The sequence below is a fragment of the Scleropages formosus genome, chromosome 5 (genome assembly GCF_900964775.1).
Source record: "Scleropages formosus chromosome 5, fSclFor1.1, whole genome shotgun sequence".
NCBI classification, from domain to species: Eukaryota; Metazoa; Chordata; class Actinopteri; order Osteoglossiformes; family Osteoglossidae; genus Scleropages; species Scleropages formosus.
The window spans coordinates 534,635-555,830 of record NC_041810.1 but is presented as its reverse complement, the minus strand read 5'-3'; the positions used below and the strand labels follow the sequence as shown (position 1 = coordinate 555,830).

Here is a 21,196-nt window from a genome sequence, read left to right as displayed (position 1 = left end):
AAACTGCGCTCTTTGCAGAACGTGGATGAGGAGGGTTCTGTGCCCATAATTGACAAATACATGGTGGTGTTTCACTGCAAACCGATGATTCCTGGGGGGTGAAGGATCAGCGTTGGGTCTTGTTGCTGCTGGCGAGACAGGTCACTCGCGGTGCCCCCTAGTGGCGCACGCTGCAGTTGCCCTTTTGGAAACGCAGACTCCGGTGGCCTAGAAAAGCATTATTATGGAAACGCTGATTTTTAATTTTGTGTTACGAAATCCTTCTGGCAGCGTTTCCCCCTAAATGGCCTGATGTGTGTTTACCAGGTTTATAGCTCTGAATACATTGCATGCAATGAAAAATATCCTGAGGGTAGATTAGCAAAATTTCATGTGTCAAAGGCAATTTGTTTGCAAGAACAGAAGAAGTTATACAGTGTTTGACCCTTCTCGCAGGTCCAGAGTGAACGTGCTGCAATGTGCATATCCACATATCATTCTGACATCCACAGCTCTTCCACGAGAAGAAATTAGTCCTGAATATTAAAGGGCGACTGCTCATACCTGTTGACGGAGACCCGCACGACTGCAGCTGCGGCAATAACAGCGACGTAACAGAAATTGCACTTCCATTTTTACATCACGTTTGAGAACTATATTTAAGTCGTGCTTCTAGAATTCACAGAAAGCATAGGGTGGGAATTCATTTCCATCGATGCAGTTAAGCGAACGACGCGTGTGAAATTCGGCCATACACAGAGGATGGCCTTTAGAAGCGGTATGGATACTAAAAACGAGATGTATTTTAGGTAATCTGGATAAGTAAAATAATACAAATACGTCGTCCTTCTGAAACATGGACCTTCAACCCGCAATTTCAGCCACGGCAGAACTGGAGAAGGAAGCCTTGCGAAATTAATTGAAACGTAAGGGAAGCTTAAGGACACTTCGTTTCAGCTTCCAGACGCCAGTTCTGCAGTAATTTTGTGCAGTTCGAAAAGGTCACCGAGTTTTCCGTGAGGGTAAATATGGTAAGCAACGCTTAACAAATACTTTCCCAAAGGTCAAGTTTATTATAATTAGACTGGGGAGTAAAGGCCAGAAAATCCACAGGAGGAGCAGACAGACGGGACTCTCCTTCCAGAGAGCAGCTCTCAGTGTTTGCATCGAACGTCTCTGCTGGACGGCAGGAAGGCTGTCAGGAAACACGCATGCGTGCAAGCGACAGCACCCCCGTACACCTCCCAGTACTCTAGTAATTCTGCATCTGTGTCAAAACAAACAGAAACAACTGGAGATAAGGACTGTAGTTTTTTAGATAGCGTTTAGGTGGCGACGCCATGGGCGCTTACCGTGTTTTAAAGACGCGATCGGGAAACACTGGGGACCGAATGATGAACAAACATAAATGATTAGAAGTGCGCATTAAGATGACGGGAATCTTGAGTACAGCCTCTTTTGTTTGTGCGCGTCGCTTTCGAGGCTCACGTGAAACCGGGCAAATGACACTCCTGTAACTGAGCTCGAGAGAATTATTACGCTTTTTTTAAATTCTCATCCCGAGGGCCCCAGAAAGGGCGAGTTTTCCTAGAAGTAAAAATATTCGAAACGTTTTCTGCAACGGTTGTGAGATAGATACTTATAAACATGACCTCTGTTGTGAAGCATGCTAATAATTTTAGTGTTTCAAGCGACCTGTTGTTTTCGCAGTGGAGCTGGCGGGACAGTTTCTAAAGCTAAAATCTGTGCGTTTCATTGTTTTCATGGCACGGGCATTTTATTTCCATGTTTCTTAAAGCGGGTTGAATGAAAGGGCACGTCCTCCTCGAACAGCTCTTAATGCGGTGCTGCGGCACGCATGACCTTGGTGTCACTGCGAGAAGAACACACAGTTCTGCTAAAGCATCGGTCTCTACGCTGTGTCCAGAAATAGCAGGGCGGGAACGTCGAGCGGAGGGCCAGCGCGGCTCCGCGCTGCTCGGCTTCTTCCCGTGGACTCCGGGAGCTGGCAGTCGCCGCGAAAGGGCTCCCGACGCAGGTCCCCGGAGAGGGACGGCCCCGGAAAGGGCTGCGAGGTGCACCGCTAATGGACGTGCCGTCACAACCCTGAGTGACACAGCTGGAGGAGGAGGAGGAGGAGGAAGACTGCAGCCAGCCACACCAAGTCACATGTGAAATATGCATCCTTTTATTCAGCAGCTTAGCAGACACACTCTTTGTGTGTGTGTGTGTGTGTGTGTGTGTGTGCCTGTACACGGGGGGGAAAAAAGCATCTCCAGGGTCGCCCTGTCGCTTTCAAGTGGACCTAAGTGAAGGCGATTCAGTCCAGAAAAAGAGGCAGCAATTACAAAAAAAGCCCTTTCAGTGCAAGAATTTCATCTTAGCTGTTGCCATGGAAACGTGCCTCTCCTCCCCCTCAGCAGAGCACAATGGAATCAAGGGCTTTTCTCCGAGAAGGCTGCCGCTTTGGGTTCGGCTTTAAAGACGACAGATCCCAACTTTTCCTTCTTGATTATTAATTTTTTATATTAAGAACAAAGAGGGGTGGCAGTATCAAAGCCTGCTGAGCCTTAGGAGAGCACTTCTAAGGGCGAGAGCAGGAAAGTTGTCCATTTGTGTTGCATCTTCAGGCTGTGCGCCGTTCGTCGGGCAGCGCGGCTAATTGTGTCTCCATCAGCAAGCGTGCGTTAGCACTGGCGAGACAAAAATTCAGTTAATACGTTTCGTTACGTATACATCACAAGTCTCAACAGCCGTTCCGTGCCTCGAACACAACGCGCGCTTCCCTGTGAGCTGCTGCATCCTTCCGCAAGTCCGCAGCACTCAAAGTCTCTGGTGTACAGCTGTATGTGGGCAGGCCTGCTCCGAAAAAAAACAATATGTATATACACATATATATATATATATTTCTGTTGGAGGTTCGAGACCGCCGTGATCACACAGCGTCAGTATAGTTACTGGTTTTCTGGGTGGAGGCGGTCATGTGGGATAGCGCTAGATACAAGTCTAAGGCTACTTGTTTTTTATTATTAAGCAAAATGTGTATCTTGAAATAAGGAAAAGTGAGGAGGGAGCTGCAAAATCAGAAGCAGAGAAGGTGGACGAGCGGTGGATGAGCGGACGGGTGGATGGAGATGCCTGTTGTGGGGAATGAATGCTCGAAATGCCACGTGTTCGCGGTGCCATTGTGCGTCACGTTTTTTTTAGAACGTATCCTTATTTGTCAAGTTGAAGAATTTAATCAAATCATTTAATGTGAAAAGCAGAGCATTTTTTAGAATAATTTATTGATTTACTGATTTGTAAAGGTGCACGTGGCTTAAACTTAAATGTCCGTGTCTGCTTTTCTGTACACATTGGTATTATTCTTGTTACTCTTATTATAACGATTGTTTACATATGTTGGATGTACATTGTACAGTTACATGTTGATTCATGCGAAACTGGTCCACTTTCATGCCCTGTGCCCACGTATCTGAGCAGGTAGCCTGCAGGGGGACCCTGTGTATTCACTACGGTACAGTCCATACTGTATGTCCGCTCTTCCAGGTTTACTGTGCATCCAGAGCGCACTTTGGGTTGCCGTTACGCCAAGGCTCTGTTAGTCCGGCGTGTTCCGTGGCCTCCAAAGCCGCTCCCCGGGAACAATGGAGCTGCCCGCCTGTGATAAACACAACCCTTCCGAACGGGTCGCGCTCGGTTCGACACGCGCGGCTGCCCGGCGCATAGCCGCGCGTGCCAGCAAGAGGCAGGGACACCGAAGGCAGAGTAACTGTGCTTGGGGGGGGCGCAGATTTCACACCGCGCTGTCTGAGCGCTCCGCGCTGAAGGTACCTTCTTTCGGTGGCGATGGACCGTATCCAGGAACATATCTCTTTGTTAAAGGCTGCTTCACTCGGTGGGGACTTCTGAACCCCCACCAGGGTCAATGAGTTGTACCCTTGAGCAAACTGTTTGTACAGCTCCTCACTTAGTGAGCAAAAGTGAGTCATTTCGGGGAAGCGATAATACAGCAGCAGAAACAACAAAGCAGTTCATCGGGGGTCATAAGACTGACTCTTCTGTCACTGATTGACACTTCATCATCATCATCATCATCTCATTTCTACTTACCGCTCCTTCTCACTTTTGACAGCTGGTCCTCTAGTGGTTAGACCTGCTGCCTTTGGCCCCAAAGGTTTCGGGTTTGAATCCCACCTCCAGCTGTAGTACCCTTGAGCAAGGTACTTACCCTAAATTACCCAGTGGTATATTTATAAATAAATGGTTAATATTGTAAGTTGCTTTGGAGAAAAGTATCAGGTAAATAAATAAATGTAAATGTGTTTATATGCGTGCGTATTCATGCACTCAATAACTTAAGTTTCTACTTAGTACAACACACATCATGGTGCAATAAAATGTTATTTTTATAAATATAATATTTATAAGTATATATAGTGGGGGGGGCACGGTGGTGCAGTGGTGTAGTGGGTTTGACCAGGTCCTGCTCTCTGGTGGATCTGAGGTTTGAGTCCTGTGCCTTGCGATGGATTAGTGTCCCATCCTGGGTGTATCCCCTCCCCCCCTCCAGCCTTACGCCCCGTGTTGCCGGGTTAGGCTCCGGCTCCTCGCGACCCTACATGGGACAAGCGGTTTCAGACAGTGTGTGTGTGTGTGTGTGTGTGTGTGTGTGTGTGTGTGTGTGTGTATTTGTCCTTTATTTCCCTTGTTTATATTTCAACTTACCTGTATGCTTGGTAGGGGGATGTGGTGGCGCAGTGGGTCTTCTTCTCTGGGGGGTCTGGGGTTCGAGTCCTACTTGGGGCTTCCTTGCGGCGGACTGGCGTCCCATCCTGGGTGTGTCCCTTATACACTGAGTTGCCGGGTAGGCTCCGGTTCCCGCGACCCCGTATGGGACGAGTGGTTCAGCAAATGCACGTGTGTATGTTTGGTTATTTTACTTGTGTATGTATGTCATATGTATGCATATTGTACATTGTATTCTGCTGCAGGCAAAGTGAACTTCTCTCTGTAGTTAATACAGTTTTGTTTTCATTCATTCATCCATCCATCCATCCATCCATCCATCTGTCCATTCAGGGTGTTTTCACACGATTCTTATCTTGTTATACCTAAACAGAACATTTTAAGAAATCTGAAGAAAGTCTTTAGTCCATCACCAGTCTTTCTGGTGTTGTGCACTTCAAGGTGTAGCTTTGCAGATGAGCACTGAAACAAATGAACTTTTTCCCAGTTCGTCTCACTTTGCCCAGTATCCTACCACTGGGGAGGAAAATGACTGCAGGCCTTAATGGGAGGGAGGAGGCTGGTGCGAAGATGGAGATGATTCCTTCCAGTTCTTCACGTCGAAAAAAATGTTGTGTCGAGGGCTGTATCACTTCAAATATTGGACGAAAGACGCTGGATTTCATTTTGCTGATTAACCAGTTTTCTTTTTTTTTTTGAAAATTCAGGAAAATATATTTTTTAAAAAGCAATGTTGTGATACGCTGTACTGTCTTCTCCTTCCAGTATCGTCTGGTTATGTGCGGATGGGCTGCAGTAATAATAACAGTGGATACCGCAGCGGATACCATTTGGTCTATGGAGACTGGCGCTGCCCTTACTGTATGGTAGAGAGCAGGGAATCTGGGCTTTAACCCTCGCGCGAGCCACCCAACCCAGACTGCTTCTCTAAAAATATCCACCGCTTGGGATAAATGGGTTAAGGTGTGGAATGGTGGGCGATGCAAATGACTTGGTTAACGCCGTCTCCCCTGCCTTGCCTTCCTGTCTCCTGGCAGATCCTGGGAACCCTCACAACCGTGCCCATCAAGGTGCCTCAGGTAAGCTCCCTGCATCGGCTGGGAGGGCAGGCGCCCGCCGTGCTACCTCAGGTAAGTGCCCACCTGAGAGCACACCGCACAGGCACCAGCACTCGCTTCCACGAGCTGTCAGCGAAGCCCTTTGTTAAACCCGTCATCTCCACGCAACTTAAATTCCGCTCCCGCAGGCTGTTCCGGAGAACTGGATTACACTGAAAAGTAAAGTTCTGCTCTTTGGCAGCAGTCAACTCAAAAGAAAAAGATGTAGACCTTCCAGGCCTGGACTCATGTCAGCTCTGGCACATCTGCCCTGTAAAGGAGTCCAGTAATAATCCCTGCAGTTTGCTTGAGAATGTGGGTCCTAATACAGGACCTTTAAATGTTGTTTTCACTGCCATCTTTCATAGGTGGATACATACGTGAATAGATCATGAAGACTTTCTGTGCCCTGCATGCAGATGAAGCATTTTGTTCAGCACTACTGAGGATCCAATGCCCTGTGCACTTACTCACACAACCACAAGGTGGCAGTAGTCAACACACCAACACGCTGCTGACATACATACATCATTTATATTTATTCATTTAGCTGATGCTCTTCTCCAGAACAGCTGCCAACACTAAGGTACTTACAGTTATTTACCCATTTATACAGCTGGGTAATGTTACTGGAGCAATTTTAGGGTAAGTACTTTGCTCAAGAGTAGTACAGCCAGAGGTGGGAGTTGAACCTGTGGGTCCAAAGGCAGGAGCGCTAACCGCTAGCCTACCAACTGTCCCCAGCTGTCTAAACCATATAGTTTAAAACTGGCTGCAGTGTATTTTGTGTGTGAGTTCAGGTTTATGCCAGAACTGAGGAAGAGACAAAGAGAGATAGTATAAAGAACAGTTAGGATGCTGCTGGTGTCCCAGCCCTGCAGAGGAGGGCTCTTCTTGTGCCTTGTGACATGCTTTAATGTGACCCCCCGCAGGTTAGGCCAAAGACCCTGATCCCCGACAGCCTTCCCCAGAGTCCTGGCCAGGAGCAGCAGGTCAGCCAGCCGACCACACTGCAGAGGGCCACCACTGTCGTGAGCCCCAAAAGCTGGGGCCCCGGCCTGCCGGCCTGCAGCAGCACCTTCAGTCCCGCGCGGCTGCCCAACGGCCAGTCCTCACCCTCGCCTTCATCCTCGCCGCCCCCGCCCGCACCCCCCGTCGCTGCAGCCATCGGCGGAGCCGGCGTGGCCTACGCCATCATCTCGGCCCCGCCCAGCGGGACCCGGGGCTCCACGTTGTCCGCGGTCAATGAGACCATGAAGGTGCAACCTCTGGTCTTCAGTACAGACAGCAAGGTGAGACACGAGCCCCTACCTGCCGACCCTCTGGCAGCCGTACCCTTCCCAGGTGGCTTTGGCTAGAAGGCTGGAGGATCTTCTCTTCACTTTCATGGCTTCCCATTTTTCGCTTCTGATCTTGCCCTGCTTCGCCTCCTTCCTCTGTGCAAAAAACCAACATAAAATGTTCTGCAGTCTTTCCCCGCTTTACAAAAGTAATCCTGAAAAAGCCTTTGTTATATGAATTCTCTCAAATCAAAGACGTAGCCACCACTGCTTCCATTGGCAAGACTTTTTTTTTTACGCTCTTCTTCTACAAAACCGACATTCATTTAGGCTAAAATATCACCAAATTCAATGAAAATGAACACAGACATCTCAGTATTTAACCTTAGTTATCATACACAAAGAGAAATACCTATGTATTAATTCAGCTTTTCATGCAAAAACAGAACAGTAAAGAGAAATGGAGGTTGAGAACTCATAGCGGCCCTGGTGCATGGTGTGGGCGGCATGGCGGCACAGTGGGTAACACTAGTGTCTCCCAGCGGATGTTTATAGAGTTGCACGATGGTGTGTTGCTGCAGGTGATAATAATCCAGCCGCAGACGCCGAGCATCTCGCAGAGCTCACCAGGCCCGCAGGCTGACAGCCCGGCCCGAGACTCTGCACCTGTGCCCGCGCCCACGCCCGTGTCCACCTGTAGCCCGGCCCTCACCCCTTCCGCCAAGAAGAAGAAGGAGGAGGACCCAGAGGTGAAGGCTAGCTGGTGGTCCCAAACTGGGTCCGGTTCTGGTTCTGGGTCGGTTCTCTCTACCAGAGCCACGAAAGCAAACCGACAGGTGCCTCGCGCTGGGCTCTCGTCACCGTGCCTGCGTACTGTGGAAGAGATCATTTTCAGCAAGTGTAGCGCTATATAATATGAATGTTAAAACACTGGCACGTGTTTGAGGGGCGGTGGCTGAGTAGGTGCTCGTTCCTGCCTTATCCAGTTCACACGTACCAGTTAACTGATCCCACTACCGAGGTGCCTAACCCCAGTTTATCTTGTCCTCCTTGTGTTTCCCTTTTCAACGCTGCGTCTCTTCATGAGAGGAGGAAAGTCCTTGTAATCCGTTTCCGCAACGAGAGCCTGAATTGCCACAAGTCAGCTGCACAAGAACATATTGTCTCTATTACATGTTCACCTTGTATTTGCCGCAGGTTGTCATGAGTAGTCATTTAAAACATACACTTGGACCCAACTGGAAGCGGAAATCTTCTTTATAAATCCAAACATTATGTCACAATCAATAACAGTTGAATAACACAGATGTCTCTTGATTCATCCAAGTTTAGGCTGTGTAAGAAGCTCAGATAAAGATATAAATTAAAAAATGAAAAATTTCAATGAAAAATCTGGCATAGAACTTTATTTATTTTGCTTCCATCAAGCGCTCATCATATGCAGTTCTGCTGGTGTCCAGAGCCTACGATGGAAACACAGGGCATTAGGCAGGGAACACCGTGTATGGAGTACCAGTCCAGCGCAAGACTTTAATTTTTCTTATCTTTGATTAACTTGAAAGAACATGCACAGCGTTTGGCAGTGTCTGGTTACTTTCAGTTTGCTTTATTAGTTGTACAATTAAAATAGTATTTCATTTATATGCTGGTTATCAGACACACACACTGTCTGAAACCACTTGATCTAAGCAGGGGTCTTGGTGAACCAGCGCCTAGGCTGGCAATACAGGGTGCAAGGTTGGAGGGGTATAGGACACATGGGACACCAGTCCATCACAAGGCACCCCAAGCAGCACTTGAACCCCAGACCTACCAGAGAGCTGGACCCTGCCAAACCCGCTGTGCCACCACACCCCCGAACGTATACTGGTTACGTTTAGCAAAAGTCTAGGATCGAACTAACATATAAAAGACCCTGTAAAACTTTCAACATTTTTACAGACTTTTAAATTTTAAACTAATTTGCTATAACTTGAAATATGTTCTCTCTAAAAAATTCCTATGCAAGTTCAACTGTTGACTAATTCATGCTATAAACATGCAGCATTCTTCTTCATGATATGTGATCACGGAGACTCAGCAGCTGTGAGGACCCGTAAACACGGAAGCAGGGGGTTGAATTACTCTGGTGCCAGTTATTGGCTGGGTGTGAAAATGCAGGTGATGTTTGCTCTGCTAATTTTTTAAAATGGGTAAGCAAAGAAAATCCAGTGGAAATCAAATATGAAAAGTTTGCGTCTTTGTGAATTTGTGACCCGAACGTCAACGCAAGACCCAGCGTGTGCTGAGCTGCATAAATGCGTTTGAGTCCGAAGCCCTGTAAATGGGTTAGGAGCAGCGGGTCTCTCGGCGGGGTCCTGCCTAGGGGCTCGTGTGTAGCGAATGGTCACCGAAGCGTTCGCGTGATCAGCCTCACCCTGTGTGCGATTTACCTCGCCGCTGATGTTCTCACCTTCCTTTCCACAGAAAACAGCCTTCATGGTGGCCCTGGGTTTAGTTACCACAGAGCACTTGGAAGGTGAGCTTTTTCAGCGACACGGCGTGGCATCATGTTCACTTGACATACTGCGGCGTTAAGCTTTGCTCTTAATGCTCAGTTTTTCTTTTTTATCATGTACATTGAGATGATAACGTCAGTAGAACAGTTATATTCGCTATACCCTTTGTTGTTGTTACTTTGTCGTTGTTGTCGCAGTTATACGTTCCACGTGTTCACTAGCTGCACCTTGCCGTGCCCTTGAAAGGATACATTTGTTAAGCAGTGAGAAAAATGAGCTTCTTCTACCGCGCTTCTTCCGTAACGAAACCAAACGCCGTAACACTTCCGACTTCCCGTCACATCGATAGCCTCAACCAATCGCAGCCTTCCGTTAATTCCACCTTAATTTTGTAACGGAAGCTGAAAGGGCTCCCACATGGCCTTGCATGGTTGGACTGACCTTACCGCTCCTTCGACCGCAGAGATCCAGAGCAAGAGGCAGGAGAGGAAAAGACGGAGCACGGCGAACCCCGCCTACAGCGGCCTGTTCGAACCCGAGGTACGAGGGCGAACGAGCCGGGCGGATTGGGGGAAACTCTACTCTCCCGTGAAAAAAGGAAAACCTGAACGCCGTACTTGATTGCTGCAGAAGTCACGTTTTTATTGTTTTAATTTATGCCTGCAAGGGAAGATGAAGATCCCTCAGTGCAAATGAAAGCTTGTTTTTGAGGATAATCAAGCAGCGCCTGAACTCCTTCCTTCAACAGCAGCCCTGCGTGAAAATGGTGTTATTGATCTCCCGTTTATTCTGTGACAAATTCTGTTGTGCCTAAAATGAAAGGCGGCGAAGATGAATGCTGCTGACTGATGACTGATGATTTTGTAAGGGATGTAAATGACGTGGCTCAGATACTCGAAGAACCCGCAGCGCAGGTTCCCTAATCCACAATGTGAATGTGTGACACAGGCATGATTTTGAAAGTTGCATCTTGTTATGTTACATTAATTGATGCCATTTCTTTCATTTTCAGCGTAAACGACATGCGTCAAATTACCTGAGCAGCGCGCTCTTCCTGTCTTCTGGAGGTAACTGTGACCGAGGTGACCGCCGGTCACTGTCTGGCAGCGGTAGCGTATGGGCGTTGCGCACCCTGCATCGTGTCTTCTAACGACATATAAATATGTTTGTTGCATGTGTACAGACATGTTTACTGCAAACTGAACAGATTGAATTCTTTTTTGCAAATTGCTATTTTTTGTGGGGTTCAAATGTACACTCACACCTCGTATAGCGGGGTCCCGGCCAATGAAAAACAAATACAGCAGCTTATGAAAATATGAGCCCATCTTTCATACGGTGGGCTTATTGTTCGGTACGGTAGCGTTTTTGCCAGTTATGCTGTCATTTTACTTCCACAACAGGTATTTTATTCACTGCCTGCTGTGTATTTCACACTCCGTAACAAAAGCAACCACTGCATACACTTTCTGCTTCCTTTCACACCGGCAGTCTCAACCAGTCACAAACTCTTAATTATGGCAAATATTATACACACACACATTTTCAGAACCGCTTGTCCCATACGGGGTCACGGGGAACCAGAGCCTACCCGGCAACACAGGGCGTAAGGCCGGAGGGGGAGGGGACACACCCAGGACGGGACGCCAGTCCGCCGCAAGGCACCCCAAGCGGGACTCGAACCCCAGACCCACCGGAGAGCAGGACTGTGGTCCAACCCACTGCGCCGCCGCACCCCCCACCGCAAATATTATATCACGCTCAAAATAGCAGATTTTTTTTCTCCAAACCAACTTACACAAAGCAAAATTTTACCAAGCTGTAGGCAGTGATGATGTAAATTTTATTTATTTATATTGTAAACATCCATGAGCAAAATTATAAACATGTCTCTGTCCAGGGTAACCCTTGTCTCACACCTTATGGTTTCTGGATAGACTCTGGACCTCTGGGACCCTGCATTGGACAAGCAGTTTTTGATAATGGATGGATGAATGAAGATGTAACGTTAAAAAAGAAGCTACAGATAATATTTTTGGTTAAAATGTTATCAAATATTTTGGTATTGTGACTGTCATTAATAACATTTTATTTATATAGCATTTTCATTCATTTTAGGTGATCATATTACCAGTGGCTCACATTTCATGCAACAGATTTTGCCCAATATGTGAGGAGTGGGTGTACCTGTTATCGATGAGCACCTGGCGGTTTGCTGTTTTGTGAGCGTGTAGAACATGTCGGAAATGTGCCGCACTGCTGTACGTGAGGCCCCTGTACCTGCTGCATGGCTTTGCCCCTCACCCTGCTGCACCCGAAACCCACTGCGACTAACCTGTTCTCTGCTTCCTGTCTACATGCTAGACTCTGAGGATCTCTGCTGGAAGGTATGTAGGCCGTGTCACACAGAGAGCCCTCCCTACTCTTCCCTGATCTGGGCTGGGGGCGGGGCTTGTGCGTGGGCAACTTGCAAGCTCTTGCTTTCAGGTGGTTTTCCCGGTGCCGTTAAGTATTATAATATGTTTTGTGCATATTTGTGTGATATTAGGTGGTCTTTCTAGAGTATCGTAGCGGGAAATGAGGTTGGGCACTGGCTTTCAGCTCCTCTTTGCTGTCCTGCACCCAGTTCTCCCTCAAGGGGGCGCTCCAGCCCACCGCTGTAAATGTCAGATGCAAAGGCTCGCACCTCTCACACTGCTGCAGCTGCGTCCAACATCCACGGTGAGACGGTTACGGCCACGCGGCACGTAACCGTGCAGGAATCGTCACGGAGTCAGAACCAGAAATGTGTCCCATTAACACTGTCTCTTCTCACCCGTAGTCCTTCGAGCAGCACCGCTCTGCGGAAATAGAAGAATCTCACTTAATGGTGTCGGTTCTTCCGCAGCATGTCAGAGTTGTGATCTAATTGGCAAATTTAAATTCTGAAGAAGAACTGGAAGACCCTATCCAGTCTTACAATATTCCGTACTAATAATATGTCGCTCACCAGTATGATGTCACTAAAAAACTGTACCGTCCTTCTAAAGTTCAGTTCCTACAGATAGCCAGCAGGGGCCATAGTGGTTAAACATGCTCCCTTTACAGTCAAAGAACTCGGGTTTAAATCCCACCTCCTGCTGTAGTTCCCATGATCAAGCTGGTTACCCTGAACCGATACCGTAAAATTGACCCAGCTTTATACACGGGTAAATTAGTGCGAGTAGCCCAACGCTGTAAGATGCTTCGGAGAAAAGTGCCGTGCAAGTGTGATTTAAAGGTAAAGAATATTACAGCTGGCTAGAAATGCGTACATATGAACTGAGGAGTGAAGACGCTGCAAGCTGAGCCAGCGAAGTGCCGGAGGTGAGAATCTGTCAGAAACGCAAAGCTGCGGATCGTAGGAGGGAAACCGTATACGCCCTGACAAGGAGGAAGATAGCCACACGCTCTTCAGCTCCGCTGTATCTGCCGTGGGACCTTTGACTCTAAGGAGTAGAGAATCCTGTTCCCATGGAGACGGGTGCCATCCGGATACCGGCGTGGACAGGGACGGGGCTCTGTCGCGTGGCGGTGCCCGAGAGGTGCGACGAGTCACGTCAGCGGGACCCTGTGCTGTGTCTCCGGGCAGGAGGGCTCGGCGCGTGATGACCGCTGTGCCGTGTGCAAAGAGGACGGGGAGCTGCAGCCCTGCCACGGCTGCCACCGCGCCTACCACCCCGATTGCGTCCACCCGCCGCTGAGGACACCCCCCAAGGGCTCCTGGACGTGCCCCAGGTGTCAGAAGAAGGTGCGTGTCTCAGACCGAGCCCCGCGAAGCCTGTGCGGCGTAACTGAGGCGTCCCAGATTTTGGGTGTGTGCCCAAGTCGTTGGGAAGCCACAGATCATCTTTAAGTCTCCATTTTGTTCTCAAGCTTTGCCTCTTGTAACACGTGACACACTTTGCTGAAACGTTGTGAACACTTCTTCCCTTTTCAGGTAATAAACAAAGATAATATGTCGTGGCCCCAGAATTTTGTCCAGTCTTATGTAGCACACAAGAGAGGTAAGCAAGACGCTCAGTTCCTGTGGATCCCACAGACATGTGGCGCTCTGAAATGTTGGGTGGTAACAGTGGAGGAGTGACTCTGTTGTTCAGGAGTGTGTACCGCAGTGTAACGTTGGCCTACTGTGGGCCTTGACAGGTATAGCCGAAAACTAATCGTATGCTTAAGTGCAACGAAAACCGTGCGAGTTGCGGAAAAATATCCGAATGACGGCGATAAAATCATTAACGTGTGGAGTTCACACATGATTCAAGTTGCAGTGTTTACTTTTTGTGCTCTTTCACGTTACGTCTCAGAATACACTGCTTGTATGGTTAATCGCTTGTGCAGCTTTCTCTGAGTTATACCTTGAGCGGTAACGTCACGAGTTTCTAAATAGCGACGTGTCAGTGGGACAAAGAGACTATGCCGTGTGTGTGTGCGTGTGTGTGTGTGTGTGATATTGCTGAGAAACTAGCGTGTGTCCCAGACACTCAGCCGTGTGTGACCGCACCCTCTGTCCGTGCAGCTCGAGAAGAGGAGAAGAAGAGGCTGCTGAGGAGGAGCGGCGAGCTGAAGAAAGAGCGCGCCCTGCTGGAGGAGCGCGACCAGCAGCTCAGCGAGTCGCTTGCGGTACGCCGCTGCGCCCTCCCGAGCCAACCCGAGCGGTCTGTCGGTCATCTGTTGCCGGGTGGGACGAGGAAGCTACGCATGGGGGCTTTGGAGAGCCGCTCCAAAATACATATACGGATAGACGCTTGACTGATCCCAAAGGAAAGCAGGACAGCTTGAGACATAAAGTCACACAGGAATAACGACGAAAGCAGACACAGACCACACACACAGGAATGTGCATCAGTAGAGGAGTGAAGAAGTAGCATCTACTTATTAGAGAGCGGGAATGACCTCCGTTGACCTCTTTGTGCGAGTGTCCGTGTGTGTGTGCGCGCGCGCAAATAAACAATGTGAGGTTTCTGCGATGTTTGCGTCCCACAGAGAAGCACGGAGCTGAAGAAAAGTCTGCTGGAGCGCCAGAAGGAGACCAAGGCCTCCCTGGAGCGTCTGAAGGCCTTGATCCGGCTCATCCAGCGGGACCACATGATCCAGGTGACCATGACGGCCACCACGACCACGGAGGCGCCCCTGCTCTCGCTGCCGTGGATCAAACCCGCCAGCGCGGGCGCGATGCCCCCCAGCGGCTCCGGCGCGCTGCACCAGAAGAGCGTACCTCAGGCGCAGGCCAACAAGTGACCCAGGGCGCGGCCCGCCGGAGCCCACCTGCCTGCCGAACCATATCTCCTCCACGTCGGCCGGAGGCGTCTCCCACCCGCCACCCGCTGGGAAGAATCGACGACACGCCGCCCTTCATCGAAGAACAAAAACACTCAGTCGGTGTCATTTTTCAAAAGAGTGTTGTGACAAAACGATATCCCGCGCGTGGTTTGCCATGAGTATTTTTTAAACCCAACACCTTCAGTGCTTATGAGATTTTTTTAACTTATTCTTTTTATTTATTAATGTTCTTGGCCTTAATGTATTTATGAATATAAAAGCGGACGAACATAATGCCTGTCGCAGGTGTACGAAACGAAATCTTCTGTGCAGCCGGTTCTGATGATTTTTTTTTTTTTTTTCCAACACTAATAATTGTTCTGAACATAGGGTGGGAGAGTGCTAGGGACTAGTAGTAGTAGTCACTAGGAACTTGTGGGAAAATACCGAGGTGAGTGTACGTGAGCGTTTCTGCGTAGAGACCCGTTCTTATTCCGCAACGAACAATGGCTGTTATTCTGATTCGGGGGAAACGGGCTGAGGAGGCGTTGCGTTTGTGTCCTACGTATGTTTTTGAGCCTTCGAACAAAGCAAAGTGAACTTTTTTCAGTATTAACAGAGGCGAAAGCGAAGAGTATTTAACAAGAGAGAGAATTTAGCGTTCGTAACGGAGAGCTCGGTCCTTTGGCGACGGCGCGGGGCGCTCCCTCGTTCCTTCCTTCCCGTCGTTCTCCGCCAACGGATTGCTTTCGGACGGAAGGACGAGTTGAAAAGCCGTTCACGTCAAAGTGAACGCGCGGCGCTGCCATCTTGCCGTGCCCCTCTTCTTCAACCGCACGGAAAAATATGCCAAAAAAAAGCAGCCCTTCTCTTTTTTTACTGGGAGCTCCCGTTTTTTTTCCCTCCTTGTGTTTCCAGTTCCTGCCTGCTGCCCCTTCTCATTTTGAAGCCGAGCTCTTTTGTTTCTCGTGACTTTTTGTACGACCTGCTGAGGACCGCTCGACGGTACGAACGGACGTGCTTCGTGGATTAAGACGTGACTCGACCTTCCAGGAATTCTCGTATTTCTTCTACTTTTTCATTCTTTTTTTTTTCAAACATTTTGTCCTCGGAGACTTTCTGGAATTCACGGTGTGTGAGGACGCTTTGCGGACACGTGTCAGTTTTGCTAGTCTTCCCGCGCTGCCGAGCGTCTGTGCAGGATGGAGCTGGCGTCCGGCCGGATCCCCCCCCCCCGGCCAGCGCCTTCCCCTCCCCTCTCCATCTGGTAGGACAGTAAAGCGTTTAAACTGGGCAGGTCTTTTTGGAAACGAACTACTGACAGCTCATTTTTTTGGCTGTGCTGTGAAAAAAAACAAAAGTATTGCTGCTGACCCACAATTTTTTTGGAAGGAAAAACTGTGTGAGGACCTGTGATTGAATATTAATTTGCAGATATCAGGGGAAACACAAAAGGGCAGTTGAGAAGGGTGTGAGGCTCTCACACATTCATATCGGTCTGTGTGACAGACATGTCGTTTTGCGCAAAGCTCGTGTGGACTGGAAAGCCGAACGTCCAACTCAGTAGCTGCTGAGAAAGTCACTCTTCTCCCCCAAACACACACACACACATTGCACCCTTGGCTCAGTAAAGGCGACACTTTGCGGTTTTCCAAGCCCGGGTCCCACGCTAGTTTGCTGGCAGCGCGGTCAGCCGAGGAGATGGACGCCTCATCCAGGAGACCCGTCCACTCCACCCAGAGGCGTTTGCAGCTCCGGCTCTGACTCCAGCACCACGATCGGCGTGTAGAACCACAGCAAGGACACGCAAACCTACTTGAAAGGAACAGCTCTAATGGATAAAGTCGGTTTAGTCTTCCACGCGGGAAAGAAACGCAGTTTGCAGCTTCTTCGCGACAGGCGAACCCTTTCCTGTCGAACAATACGAGTCACCGCAGGGGTTTGCAGGTGAGCGTCGACTGGCTGATCCACACCGATGATGCAGAACGACGTCTGCTCTTAATAACTAATAACGTCAGCGGTCTCATCTCCGTAAGTCCTTTTACAGCGTTACTCCAACGTGGTGTTTCTGTCCTCCAGCACATACCTGACTGACAGTTTCCGCTTCTGTTTTTAGCGTTAAAAAGGCACCGTAGGAACCCGAGACACAGGCAGATATGGAAAGCAGACGCAAAAAATGTTCCCGGCATCCTCCGGTGCGCGTCACGCGCTCAGAAAGGTACCTCCAAGCAGCCGGCATATGTGGCCCCCCGAGAGGGCGACACCGCACGGGCGCGGTACGCAGCGAGGTAAAGAACCATATCAGCTGTCAGAGCGGCCCAGCGAACGTGCCCTTACATGGCAGCTCCCAGAACCACACGTCCCAGAGTCCTCCCCCACCTTCAGAAATCTCCGGAAGAAACTGTGCAGCACTATACAGATCTATTTTAATACACTTGACACTATGTTGAACAAACTTTCTTTTTTTAATATATTCTTTTATCGAGTAACAGAGAAACAGAGAATGAGTTTTGAATGCGGAGGCTCTTGTTTGCCAATTTATGCATTTTGATGTGGCTCGCGATGTGCAATGCATTCCCTTGGCCATGCGGAGGCAGCAGAGAGCGGCCGGACAGTGCATTCTGGGTGGAAAGGACCGGGGAACGTCGACATAGTGTTTCCTCTCTAAGTGACAAGGAACTGTCCAGTGGATAGTGTGTATAGGAAAGTGTTTGTCTTACATATGCCAATGTAGTTTTTCTTCTTTACGATGCATTAAAAGTTGATTGATGGACGTTGGTGACTGCTGACGACTTGTCTCCCTTTTTTTGCGTCCGCATCTCTAGGAAGAATGCGATTGCGATAATAAATGAAAGCAATTAAAAAAACGTCAGGCGTGAACTGGGTAAATTGGAGCGCGAGAGGTCGCCGTACGTGTTGCGGCTTCACGCGCTACTGTTCGAAGCCCGACGACGTTGCTTTTGTTTATCTGACGCTCTTCTCCTTGCGCTGATTTCAGGGTATGTACCTTGTTCAAAGGCGCTACAGCAGGAGGTGGGATCCGTGCCTGTATTTCTCCTGTGCAAGTTGACAACTCTAACCACCGCGCCGCCTGCTGTTCGTCGGCGGTCCCGCTTCGTGCAGGTTCGCCACAAAAATCCGCACCGGGAATGGGAGCCTTTCTGCTGTAGCCGTAGCTCTGTGTCGCAGTGTTGCTAATTTACATTTAGTCGCTTAGCGGACGCTTTTCTCCAAAGCGACTTCCAGTGAGCTCTATGTAGCGTTATGAGCCCACACACCTTATTCACCGTGGTGACTTACACTGCTAGATACACTGCTTACAATGGGTCACTCATCCACGCATCAGTGTAACACACTCTCTCTGTCACTCACACACTATGGGGGAACCTGAACAGCATGTCTTTGGATTGTGGGAGGAAACCAGAGCACCCAGAGGAAACCTCTGCAGACACAGGGAGAACATACGAACTCCACACAGCCTGAGTGGTGATCAAACCCACATCCTCTGACACCAGCCAAGTGCTGTGAGACAGCAGCGCAACTCGCTGCGCCGCCATAATTTGTTTACTCGGCGCTCTGTGCCGCCGTTGGGGATTCTTGCGGAGTTCACGGGAGCCCTCGCTGCATTTGGGTTTCGACCGAATCCCGCTCGTAGCTCTCAGGTCCGTGTCCCCCAGGTGACCTCTGTCTTCAGATGCGTTCTCGGAGAGCAGGGTCCCGGCCTCGCTAACGCCCCCCGACAGTTCAGCTGCGCCCGTCATCCTGATAACTCCTCGGCCTGTCTGAGAGGGGACCGCGTAACGGAGGCGGTAACCGTGTACGGCCTGTGGCGTGCGATGGCGGCAGTGGCACGGCGCTGTTTCTCTGAGCATCTACTTTCTCGTTGACTCCAAAGTAACGACCCCTGGAAGACGCTCGAAGACTTCGCTCAAAGACGACCCTCACCCACGCTGAACAGAAAAGCGCTAAAATGCTTTTTGGCAAATAACCGCCGTGTCTTTCATCTCTCCAGATTCCTTCCCACAGGGTTACCACACGCTACTGCGAGCGCAGTGTTACCATGGTAATATTCGCCTAAGAGCTCTCCGGCGAATAACACGCTTGCTTTGCGTGCCTGTCGGAAAGGCGCTCAGCGTTTTCGGTGTTGTGTCAGGTCAGTAGCTCTTGTGGAGCAGTGTGTCAGCGGTCTGTTGAGTGCAAGTCAAGCAGAAAGGAGCATCAGTGGAGGAGGAGCACCAGCAGTGGACCAACCTGACCCTAACAGTAACCCACCATAACCTAACCACAACAGTAACCCTTTCCCAAACCATAACCTCAATCCCAACCCTAATGTGACCCCAAACTTAAGCCTGACCCCAATGCTGGCTGAGTGCGGCTCTCGCCAGGTGCACGCGGCGCTGAGGGCCGTTGCACCTCTTGCCCGTTCACATTTCCGGAGCACCTCTCAAGGGCCAGAAGTGGCCTTCAGGTGTCGAACTGCGTTGCTGCATTAACTATCGTAACAGTCAATGGACCCCAGGCCCTCAAACCCAAAGGGAAGCCGGTAATTCTGTTCATTCTCCAGTGCCAGGATGTCCGGTACCCCATGCGTACTCTTGTTTTCACATCATCCCGTTCTGGAGGCTGGATCTTCCATCTAAATTTATTGCACAGTATTTACTATCTGCACCATGTGTTTCCACTGAAAATGCGGTATAATTTAGTTAGAGCAGCTGCGTTGTTTCCAGATGTAATTCATACGAAAACGACCGTTAGCGGTAGAGCGTGCCGTACGACAAGCGGAGGAGAACGGAGTGGAGCGAAGCAGCGAACACGCTGGAGCGCAGTTTGGCGGTTTTGGACTCGTGAATTTTCCTGCACCTGTGAATTCCAGAACAACGTGTGCCAAGTCAACCTTGTCAGGCGTATTTACAGTATTTTACTTTATTTCGCTAAGGATTAATTCTGATGGAATGCAGAGCTTATAAATTTTCCTTTTGTCTTATGGAAATTAAAAGAACAAGGCAATATTGTGATATTTTCCAAAATGTGATTCCGCAATAGGGCAGTTCCTCCTTTTTGGATCATTGTTAAATACGGGGTGGTGTTCGGTGTCGAACCTCGATCGGACACTCGCCTCTGCTTTTCAGGGGCAGCAGGTGGCGCCGTATTTACAGCTGACGGTGTTGCACCTGGAAGTCCCAGGGTTTGAATCCCCCCTCCTGTTGTAGTACCCTTGGTCAAGGTACTGCATGTTTCTAGAGTACAATTTGTCACATTCCACCATGTGAACCAGTATAAGTTACACAAATAGCTGCGTGAAATAATAATTTAATTAAATGAACTATTCAGTATATAGAGGGGGTGCAGTGGTGCAGTGAGTTTGGCCTGCGCCTGCTCTCTGGTGGGTCTTGGGTTTGAGTCCCGCTTGGGTTGCCTTGTGATGGACTGGCGTCCCGCCCTGGGTGTGTCCCCTCCCCCTCCGGCCTTATGCCCTGTGTTGCCGGGTTAGGCTGCGGCTCGCCGCAACCCTGCTTGGGACAAGTGGTTTCAGACTGTATGTGTGCGTGTGTGTGTATTCAATACATATTTCATATTTCATATAGCACTCACCGTTGAGAGACAGCCCTGGGCAGCAGAGTGGAAAGAAAAATAAAGGTAGTCACTGACAGATTGCACTGAAATAAACCTTCTGGCAGCTGAGGAGAGGAAAACAACAGAAGTCCTAAGTGAAGGAAATGAGAAAACAAACCTCTGAGGACTGAGAAAAAGGATCTGAACTGTGACTAAACTGGATTGAAGAGAAAGTTGCAGTGGGAAGAGTGAGCCACAGGAAGTCTGGACCTGCTGCTGTGTCCTTGCCCGAGAGGTCCTCTGGATCCGGTCCAGCTCTCCTAGAATAGACTGATCCCCTTCTTCCTGAGGGTGGGATCCGAGTTTATTTTAGGAGCTGTCCAGGGGTGCGGAAGGTCGCGATCAGTTACACGGCGGTTCCGGTGTCCTGTAAGAGGAGAAAAATATGTCTAGGATGTAAACAAAGTTAAATTGCTTCCTTGTCACTGGAGGCAACAAGTCGACGGTTCGGGAAGTCCGTGCTGTAACGGGAGCCGCGTGTCGGAACGGGCGGCGCTGAGGGAAGCTGCCGCCGAGGATGCTCCGATACCCTCCGAACATTCTGCAAAAAAAACTTTGCGACGATGAATGACGTAACGAAACGGCAAGCGCGAGGGCCTGCTTTCGGCGCTTGCCGCTCGTCTAAGCGTCCGTAATTAACGCGCTTTCGGTAAAATGCGCGCGTTGAAGGGATCGAAAGGAATTCTCGATTTCTACGATCGGC

The 21,196-nt window shown here is 49.4% G+C and overlaps 1 protein-coding gene across 7 annotated transcripts in view; it reads left to right on the top strand.

Annotated features, from left to right (window-relative positions):
- The window catches only part of LOC108942546 (PHD finger protein 21B-like), a 69,129-nt gene extending 51,445 nt beyond the window's left edge, over positions 1-17,684 (top strand). For 2 of the 7 annotated variants that reach the window (XM_029252141.1, XM_029252139.1), the window contains 11 exons: positions 5,766-5,858; positions 6,758-7,117; positions 7,687-7,941; positions 9,572-9,623; positions 10,067-10,143; positions 10,616-10,670; positions 11,968-11,990; positions 13,214-13,372; positions 13,562-13,628; positions 14,138-14,241; positions 14,605-17,684. In XM_029252141.1, coding sequence (XP_029107974.1) covers positions 5,766-5,858; positions 6,758-7,117; positions 7,687-7,941; positions 9,572-9,623; positions 10,067-10,143; positions 10,616-10,670; positions 11,968-11,990; positions 13,214-13,372; positions 13,562-13,628; positions 14,138-14,241; positions 14,605-14,859 — 1,500 coding nt within the window. In that variant the 3' untranslated portion in view covers positions 14,860-17,684. The remainder of the gene's footprint in view (positions 1-5,765; positions 5,859-6,757; positions 7,118-7,686; positions 7,942-9,571; positions 9,624-10,066; positions 10,144-10,615; positions 10,671-11,967; positions 11,991-13,213; positions 13,373-13,561; positions 13,629-14,137; positions 14,242-14,604) is intronic. The other 5 variants (XM_029252142.1, XM_029252143.1, XR_003797702.1 and 2 more) reach the window with 4 other exon arrangements.
- Positions 17,685-21,196: the final 3,512 nt, after the last annotated feature.